At 40.8% G+C, this 10,360-nt stretch overlaps 1 protein-coding gene across 2 annotated transcripts in view; it reads left to right on the forward strand.

Annotated features, from left to right (window-relative positions):
• The window catches only part of ANK2 (ankyrin 2), a 242,204-nt gene extending 232,481 nt beyond the window's left edge, over positions 1-9,723 (forward strand). For both annotated transcript variants that reach the window (XM_060012911.1, XM_060012912.1), the window contains 6 exons: positions 353-445; positions 934-1,017; positions 1,129-1,293; positions 2,284-2,466; positions 4,896-4,987; positions 8,153-9,723. In XM_060012911.1, the coding sequence (XP_059868894.1) occupies positions 353-445; positions 934-1,017; positions 1,129-1,293; positions 2,284-2,466; positions 4,896-4,987; positions 8,153-8,336 (801 nt within the window). In that variant the 3' untranslated portion in view covers positions 8,337-9,723. The remainder of the gene's footprint in view (positions 1-352; positions 446-933; positions 1,018-1,128; positions 1,294-2,283; positions 2,467-4,895; positions 4,988-8,152) is intronic.
• The last annotated feature ends 637 nt before the right edge of the window (positions 9,724-10,360 follow it).

Genomic DNA, 10,360 nt, shown 5'->3' on the forward strand with positions numbered 1-10,360 from the left:
TAAGCCCAAGAGGCAATGGCTCACAAGTATTTATCGTGCTGCCTAGGGTCTATGCTTACATTTGGTTATTCACCAGGAGTGGGCAAGCTGCTTGTTTCTTCTGATGGATTTTGACAGATGGGTGCTCAGACAGCTTTCAGAATCCAGAATTTGTTTTTTTCATTCAAAGAACAAAAAGCTATATTCTCACTGAAGTTTGAGCCCAGCATGCACTGTTTTCACTCCTGCTGGCTTTTCCACCAAAATCACCATGAATAAAGCTTTCGGAAACCGGTGTGAGCTAAAGCAGAAACGAGTAGTGAGGACATTCCTTAGCATGATAAAAAAAAAAGTGCTTCCATGCTTCCACCAGGAGCTAACAGAGGAATTAGGTGAGCTGGAGGCCAGCTCAGATGAGGAAGCGATGCTAACTACCAGGGTTGTCCGCCGACGAGTGATTATTCAGGTACCAGCTGTTAAATTACTGCACGTCTGGGACAGTTCTGTCCCCGTAACCCTTCGAGAGTGACCGACCTAGAACGGAGGGCTTGGCATGCTCCTTAGGTAGTGCATGGCCTTCAGAAAGCAGATCCCGTAACTCTCCTAAGTTCTGTTTGTGAAGAAATGCAGCGGTAATGACATTCACCCCCTACCTCCAAGAGAGCAAGATTTAGCCTCTTCAGTTCCACCCACCTCACCTCTGGCTTGTCTGTTTTTGTTTGTTTGCTTGTTTGTTTAAGTTTGAGCTGACTTTGGTCAGGTTCTCTAGCATGTTATTACCCACGTTTTTTTTTTCTTTCTTTTAAACATACTACTTAACAGGATTTGGCATCTCAGCAATGCTTCTCAAAGCCCCTTTAATTTTCTAACGTTCCTGGCATTGTAAGCACTTGGGAGTAGTTCCTCAGCATTGATGCCAAACATGGAAGTGACCCTTTTCTTTCAAATGTGTAGGGAGATGATATGCCTGACATACCCCCGGAAACAGTCACAGAAGAAGAATACATCGATGAGCAGGGACACACTGTGGTAAAGAAGGTATTATCTTAAGTATCTCACCATGGTTAATTTCAAGCCTCCTGTCTAAAATGTATCAGTACCCTGGCACTGTCACTCAAAAACAAGATACGTGAATAAAATATCTTCCAGGTTACTAGGAAAATCATTAGGCGGTACGTCTCCTCTGATGGCACAGAGAAAGAAGAGATTACGATGCAGGGAACACCACAGGATCCCATCAACATTGAGGAAGGGGATGGCTATTCCAAAGTCATAAAGCGCATTGTGTTAAAGAGTGACACTGAACAGTCGGAGGTGAGACCATCTGATTCTCCAGAACTGATTTTATGGAGAGGTGTAAGATACAGCTCACAAGAGATGGACGAGATTGCTTATTCCTATTGGCCTCACTTCTCCCCTTTATAAGGCAGTCTTCGTTTAGTTACACATTCATTTTTTTTCTTCGTGATTTTGTGGAATTTTTAGGTAACCATCAGTGAGATTTGTAACCATTATACTCATTGTCTTTGGTCCTTTCTATTTCTACTTTGTCTTTAATTCAGTTGACTGCAGCAGAAATCCAAAAGTCAAATTTTAAAAGACAGCAATCCCATCGGCTGGCAAGCAGTAGGGATGCAAATGCACTGTGGTGCTTTGCCCAGTAGGCAGCAGCAGCCTTCTGTAGGGCACCTTAGAGAAATATTTGATTTCCAAACTTCTGCTTTTCCGAGTCACTGAAATCAGGATCCAGAAACTCACTTGATTTATAGTTTTATTTCTTTCTGTTTTACTTCCCTCTTTCAGAAACATATTTACTCTCTTTGACATGTCATTCGGGAGATTCTCACCATCTCGCGTTCATTCACATCCTCAAAATGTAATTATTATACACATGAGGTTCTCTAAAAGTCTACATTTTCAGTTTCTCATAGCTCTGACGGTTCCTCCTTTGGAGGTTAATTTTGTCTCCATAATGTCAAAACAAAGCATTTGCACATGGGAAAAGAGAGCTCATCCACAGGGTGCTATGTCTGCACTGCACTGAGCAGTCAATTTCTCAGTCATGAAGCTTCCTGACCAATTTTCGTTCAAGTGACTAATTAAGTGGTTGATTTGGTACTGTGTACATATAGTCATAATATCGATATTACCAATTGATTCTAGAGTTTTCTTCTAACTGCTTCTTGTTGACAAAATGCTGTTTTCAGGATATACCGTTGTAATGTGTTTTTTAACATAGAAAAATTCATCATCGTTACATTTTGGCAGTCAGAAACTGTATGTTGTATGTCCTTCATTCATCAGGTAACTTTGTCTGAGCCCAGCATTTTGTCCAGTACCTCACAATTTCAGGCTGAACCAGTGGAAGGCCGTAGAGTCAGCAAAGTTGTTAAAACAACTGTGGTACATGGAGAGAGGATGGAGAAGCATCTGGGGGATTCTAGTTTAGCCACTGATCTTCCTTCAGCCAAAGATGACTTTGAAGAGGTATAAAGCATCATCACTTTGTCTGTGTGTGTGGGGGGGGGGGGCATTTTATGTGTGCTTTGTGTTTGAGAAGAAAATCATTTATCATTGTGTCATTCCATACATGTATTCATGGAAGGATGCAGAATAATTCAAGAGAGTAGAATTCCTGTTTGAATAATGTATACAGTGAAATAATATTTTACTCAACTTATTGTGTTCATTTGTGCCACCTTAAAAGCTTTAAAAAATCCATATGGGGCTTCCCTGGTGGCACAGTGGTTGAGAGTCCGCCTGCCGATGCAGGGGACGCGGGTTCGTGCCCCGGTCCAGAAGGATCCCACATGCCGCGGAGCGGCTAGGCCCATGAGCCATGGCCGCTGAGCCTGCGCGTCCGGAGCCTGTGCTCCGCAACGGGAGAGGCCACAACAGTGAGAGGCCCGCATACCGCAAAAAAAAAAAAAAAAAATCCATATGACCAGGATTCGCTTCAGCTCAATGAGAATCAGAATCTCTGAAGTCGGGACATGATTGTACATCTTGCCTAAAAGTCCCAGAAGTGACTTGCACTCCCAATTAGTAAGGGAAAGAAATAGGTATTGTACATTATCTTTGCTAGCTAATATTCTCAGATATTTCCAACGATAGGCATTAAAGAAAATTCGGGTATCTTTTATTAGTTAAGTTCTGATTTTCAATAATTAGGAAACAGGTCCACAGTGACATCCACAAACACTTATTACAATTCAAAAATCCCAACATTCTGGAGCTCACCTAGTGCACTGTGGTAACTTAAATGGGAGGGAAGTCCAAAAGGGAGGGGATAGGGCTTCCCTGGTGGCGTAGTGGTTGAGAGTCCGCCTGCCGATGCAGGGGACACGGGTTCGTGCCCCGGTCCGGGAAGATCCCACATGCCGCGGAGCGGTTGGGCCCGTGAGCCATGACCGTTGAGCCTGCGCGTCCGGAGCCTGTGCTCCGCAACGGGAGAGGCCACAGAATTGAGAGGCCCGCGTACCGCAAAAAAAAACAAACAAACAAACAAACAAAAGGGAGGGGATATCTGTACGTGTATACGCTGATTCATTTTGTTGTGCAGTGGAGGCTAATACAACATTGTAAAGCGACCGTACTCCAATAAAAATTAATAAAAAACCCCACAACTAATAGATTGGTAATGCTACAAATGCCATAATTGATAACCTTATATTAGCATTTGGCAATTAAAAATCAATTGGCTTATTTTATATAATATTGAATATTTTGTTTCTATATCACCAGTTAAAAGAGGGTTTCAGGCTGCTGCTTATTGTCTAGAATGTTTTTCAAACTACACATTCTAAACCAAAAAAAAACAAAAAAAAAACAAACAAAAAACTACACATTCTAGGTCTTTTCAATAAATGAGCAGCCAATTTGAATAAAATGTCACAATTTTCTATTTTGAATTCTGGATTTGGAACACTGAAGATATCAAAATGTTGGTATAAGAATTTTGATCCAGGGAATGGAACTTATGGTGCTGGTGAAGATCATCTGAAATAAATTTCCATATCTTAAAAAAAAAAAAATCCCAACATTCTGAAAACCAAAACAAGTTTTATAGGTTAGTAGCAAGCTAATTTGGCAATAAAACTTAATGTGAACTGACATGGGGCTGTAATGACTTGGCAGTCTTTTTTATTCTACAAGAGTGAATGTTCATGTTTTGCTATTGATATATCAATGGCTTTGATTACAGGATGCTGTCCCTATCCTATCTGAGCTATTAGAATATACAGTATATACATCATATTACCTTTCTAAAATCCAAAAGGAAAAAAAATCTGAAATCTAAAACACATCTGGCGCCAAAGGTTTCAGCTAAGGGATGGCGGGCATGTGCAAACATCTTTGAGACATTCTTTGCTATTGAAACATTTTGAAGTTAAATGTTACATGTATGTCCTCTTTCATACCCACAATGTGCATTGAGATTATATATGAATGCATTGGGATATTAAGAGCATACCTTATTTTAAATACTTTTAGTTCTTCACATTTTGACAACTGGTGGCCTTGGACAATCAAAAGATGTATTATCTGATTATACACTTTGGGCCTTATTTGTCCGTTGCGTGTTTTTGCCTCTGGTCATTATTCATTGTATTTGTTATTAGAGTCTTCACTGCAGAAAGGATGCGGGTAAGGCAAGCACGAAAGTAGAAGTCAACCAGTATAGTTTGCAAGAATCGTAAAATAATTATCAATAGAACAAATCTCCCTCACAAATGGGAGAAATTTAACAGACTTGCTAAATAAAACTCAATAATTAGATCTGCCCCTAAGAACTGTTTTTCTTTATCCTTTCAAGCATGTTTTTTTATACTATTCGTTAAGCAGAATAATAGGTTATGTTACAGTCTATGGTTTATGATGGGTTTTGTCTTCTTTTCTTTTTTTTCTCACTTCAGGCTCTGAGTTACACAGGTAGCCACATGAAAGTCCACTCCCCCAGTTTAGTAGAGAATGAAATCCTGAAGGAGGATGGATCAATACTTAGAAGGTTTGGGTTAGCATGGGGTGATGCTTTGCCAACTAACACCTTTAAAAAGTTTTCCAATTTTAAGAAAAGAAAAATAGAGCCCCTGCATCTACCTTAAAACCCCTTGGAAACTGCAGACTCTCCCTGCATTGTAAGACTTTTGTCAAGTGGTACATGTGTCGCTGTGTCATTCCTGAAGTGTCCTCTTGATGCTTTAAATGTAATACTAAGGCATGATGATAGTCAGACAACTGTTTACACAGTCGCCCCCTGGGTTTCAGCAAGTCATCAATTTCGCTGAGGCCAAGCAGCTGGGATATTCCATTGCCCAGCACAGTAAGAGGAATCTAATCAATTGCTCACAAACTAATCTTGTGACCAGGTGCCTTCAGCTCTTGGTAATCATTCCTTTGAAGGGCACATGGTGTTTTTGTTTGTTTTTGTTTTAAACAAGCTGCTTCATGACTCTGCATGTGAGTGGCACATAACATGAGCGTGAGTGGCAAATAACATGAGGTTTGAACCTCAATGCACCTAGCGAGGCTGAAACCAGGGGCTTTAATAAGTTAAGAAAGTATCCTAAAAGCAGTAAGCAGCTCATATTTGTGCATATGAACAGGGACCAGCTATGAGGCTTTCCAGTCCACCCCCATCCCCTATTTGATGTGTAAACTTCGGCACTGTTGCCTTGGTCTATACCCTCACCTCTCTCTGGGCCTCTAGCAGCACTGTGAGGATTGACAGAATGTTCTCAGCTTTGCAGTGAAAAGACACAATGGAAATTGAAGTTACTGTTGTGCTTTTCACTTCATTAAAAAGAAGAGAAAGATTGTCATTTATAGTACTCTACAAAGCTATGTTTAGCCTGTAGAGCATAATAATTAGAACAGTGAAATTAAAGGTTCTGTCACGATTCCACCCTCCAACCACATGTGAAAAACAGCCCCAGCTAGGAATATAAAAGCGAGTAATTGCTCACAGAACTTTAAAAATGCTATATATGAATTAAGGATAAAGTGCTTCTTATACTCTGAACTTTTTAAGTCTTTTACTCCATCATTCATATGGAACCACATAAACCACAGACACCCTAGCATCATGAGATCTTCACATGGGAATAGATTTAGAGATCAATTAATCCAAAATTCGCCATGACAGCTGGTGAGTTGCGAAGCTAGGGATATAGACATCTCAATCCAGTTCCACAGCTGCTTAGTCATGGAAGTCTATTCGTGATCTGCAACACTTTATCTTATATGTTGCTGAAGACATTTGATCATACCCACTGCTTGAGTCGCATACATATGCGTATTCATAAATATATTCGTCTACATGTGTGAGCTCAAAACACCAGGGAATGTCCTATGATAGAAGCTTATCCCCCGACACTAATGCCATAGAGGTTTTTACTAGCTCTTGGCAGCGATAGTCAGATATTTGCCTTTGGGGAGAAAAAAATATATGTGGATGCTGAATAGTTAGAAATCATAATCTGATTTCAACCACTGGAACCAAATTTGACCTTTTTATCAAAAGGAACAAATTTAAGTTTGCTTTCAGATACAAAATAATTCATGTAGAATCAAAGGAAAGGGGAGGTAAGAAAACACGAAAGAAGGTAGGAGACAAGATGTCCAAAGGAAAGCCAGAAGAGTTCTGGCTGAAGTCAGCCATTTTTTAAAAGTCAAGGTGATCTTAAGAAATGCATAGAGGTGTTGGAAGGTAGAGTAATGCTAAGGGCAGCCCATGGGCAGAGCCCCCAGCTTCTGGACACTAGGAATCTATAAGGAAAATGCTGGGTAAAGCTATGAAAACTGATCCTTCTGATGGTGCTGTAAAGCAAGGCTGCATGGCGTCGTGGTGACAGATTCACGCTCTGGAATCTTTGACTTTTGGCCCCGCTGCGTAGTAACTGGATTATTTTTTATTTGGAGCACTGCTTAAATTCTCTGAGATCCAGTTTCCTTACTTGTTATTATAATAATAGTACCTGGCCCATAAGGCACGTTCACCACATATTTGCGGAATGAAGAATTATATTTACCAGTAGAGAGGAAGGGACTTCCCTGGTGGCGCAGTGGTTAAGAATCCGCCTGCCAATGCAGGGGACACAAGTTTGATCCTTGGTCCGGGAAGATCCCACATGCCGCGGAGCAACTAAGCCCGTGCGCCACAGCTACTGAAGCCCGCGCGCCTAGAGCCCATGCTCCACAACGAAGAGTAGCCCCCGCTCGGCACAACTAGAGAAGAGCCTGCGCGCAGCCACGAAAGTCCAATGGAACCAAAAGTAAATACATAAACAAGTAGAGAGGGAGAAGAACTGAGAGGGAACAAATCACAGTATAATCATTTTCAAGAAAGGATGCAGGAAAATAATAGTACCGACGTAATAGTACGTCAGAGCCGCATTTCTCAAGTAATGGCCAGTCTGATGACGGGCCAAGAAATCAGTACACTGTTGAGTAGCTGTAGGAGGTATAAAGTGGGCCAGTACTTGCGTGCTGGGAAGACAGAGGAAGGATGTGTCTCTCGGTGGGTTTTTTCCTTTCCCTCTCCCTTCCCCACTGTCTCCGGATGAAGCTTCAGAGGCCTGGGCCAACCTGCAACTCTTGCTGGTAGTCACCTGCCTTTATGCTGATAGAATATTATTCCAGTTTTTAAAGACCTATATCCCATGGAAAAGTTCTCTTAGGACATTTTCGGGAAGTTTGAGCTGGGTAGTACTCTAAGGATTAAGCTGGCAGCTAAGGTATTTTAAATAAATTAAATCAAAAACTGTGTTTCTTAGCCTGTCAAACATTACGTATGGAATCACTATTTCAGGAGGAGCCACGTTCTTTCCTAATCAAAACATGAATGATTGTGTGGTTAATTACTTTTTGAGGGAATCATATGAAAGCACGGTTTCATTTATTTGAAATATTTCCTAAAGGCTTAAAAAAAAACTCCTTGTTCCAAAATACTTTTTAAAAATCTCATGAGTCATTTCAGATAGGAGAACCATGTTTAAAAGGAAGAAGGGAAAAGATGGCTGTACTTGTCCTACTAATAGCCCAGTGTAGAAATATCTAGAGGTTAAGACAATAAGCAGTACTTTCGTATCATGGGTACTCTTATACCAAAGGTAGTGGCTGCCTTTTAGCAGTGAAGAAAGAATATAATGTTCTCTTGTCTGTTTTCCTCCAGGACAACAATGAGTAAAGCTAGAACCCAGAAGAGGGCTGTGGTGAAGGACCAGCATGGAAAACGCATTTACCTGGAGCACCTGGAGGATGTCCCAGAAGCACTAGACCAGGACGACCTCCAGCATGACCTCAAGCGACTCCTTCGGCATTTCTGCAAGGAGGACTTGAAGCAAGAGGCCAAATGAGAGGCTGTCCAATTCTCACACCAGAAACCACACATTCACTCGATATGCAACTTCCCGTTTCATTAGAGGAGTGAACTAACTGGCTTGATGAATGGGATTTCCACCCTTAGCATATACGCTGCATTTTTGAGTTTTTCCCCATCCTCTTTAACTGTAAGCTAATTTGTGACCAAAGATAGCATCCTTCATCCTGGATGCTGTATCCACTCCTTTGTTGTGTCTGTGCTCACCTGGGACCTGGCCACCTCCATTATTCTTCTTGGCTTCTGCACAAGCTCCATGAAAATCCATTGAACAGAAGAACTTCACCTGCAGACCTCTTCAAATGACGATACCTAGGAATCCTTCAAAGAGATACCCGTGTACAATATATATAGCTAAAATGCTCAGACGAACAACATATTAAAACCACTGCCTGTCGTAACTACACTGGGCATCACGGAATAAAAGGCCTCTAGGAATTGCTGAACAATGGTTCACTAAGATATTGCTAACACAATCGAACGTAATACAGTTCTCCTGCAAAAGAAGCACTTCAGACCTACCATGTCCTTAGAACTTCCAGAGTAGCCCTGGCTCCTAGTGAAAGATGGGTTCATAACCTTGAAGAACTGTCCTAACTAAGCACTTATTGCTGGTGCTGGCCAGCTGTGATTCATGACTCTCCAGCAGCCACTGAGGGAGGGGAGGAAGGGAGAAGTGGCAACGAGGTGAAGCGGTGAGGTATTCAGTTGCCAGCAGTGGCATCCTGCAGCTGTCTAGCATCTTCAGGTCCTTTAGATTTGGGACATGTTGGCAGGGTATTTTAAAAAGCTATAACTACTGTAGTTTTCCAGTTTTCATTGCTGCTTTAGCAAACCACGCTGTCTTATTGGTGGTACTTTCTCCTGGCCACTGCACTGTAGATAATTCATTGGAAACAAGATTTGCCCCCTACACAAACGGTTAAACTCCTTCACCGTGTTGGAGTGGTTTCTTTCATTTTTTTCTTCCAGGTTTATATCTTCTCTAATACCTGCATGTAGCATTTAAGAATCAAACCACAGTTCAAACCCATCTTCTAATCACATTGATGGTTTTCATTCTTTTTACCCTGAGCAAGCACTTTTCACTTTTCAGCTAGGTCTGTTTTTTAGCTTGCAGACGAGATTGAGAAATCCTGAAAATTTTGGTTTGGGTTAAAATTTTGGGTTTATTTATTTGAAATCCAAACTCCCTTGGAAACCCTGAAGTGCATTTGTGCACTTTCCTGTTTGTTTGTTTCAAAGAAGGGACTTTAATCATCTGAGTGATTTCCATGTCCTATTCCTTATTCCTCTAGTGGTGGAAGCTGTGTAGCATTTTAACATATATATATATATTCACAAATATATTCATATAAACGGTATACATTTTGAATCAGTTATTTGTTAAAGAAAAGTATATTCAATGAAGATGAAATTAAAAAATTTTGAAAACCAGAGTCTATCCTCCAGGGATTAAACATTTTCGAATCCTATCTGGTCTTTTCCTGTTGTGCAAAAATGACTCATTGTTCTGAATGTCAAAAACAAAGATGACAAACAATGGCATTTCATCATTTCAAGTAATTTTGCCAAGAGAGAAGATTTCCTGGGAGGGAGGTTTCCCACAAGCCAGATCTCCTAAGCCTTGAATGCTAGCACGTTTGGCAGCTGGATAGGAAAGCAAGCATCTTTGGCCGCCAAAACGAAGGAGGCCAACAGTGAAACATTTTGGACATACCATGGCCTCCTTCTCTACACCTTCACTGGAGCTCAAGAAAAGCATTTCTGTTGTGTTATTTGCAGTGCAGATGATGTCTGTGTAACAACATAATGGTTAATCACCTTTTTTTGATTTTGATTTTTGCTGTGTAATCAGAAAACTTGAATAATGTGAGAAGAAGTGAATTTTCAGTTGATGAATCAGCATCTTGTTCCCATGGTGATAACACTAATTGAATATATCTATGAGGGCATGTATTAGTTAATGGAAAAAAATACAACCCTAACAATACATAGCTG

Source organism: Delphinus delphis, chromosome 5, assembly GCF_949987515.2.
Source record: "Delphinus delphis chromosome 5, mDelDel1.2, whole genome shotgun sequence".
Taxonomy (NCBI): Eukaryota; Metazoa; Chordata; class Mammalia; order Artiodactyla; family Delphinidae; genus Delphinus; species Delphinus delphis.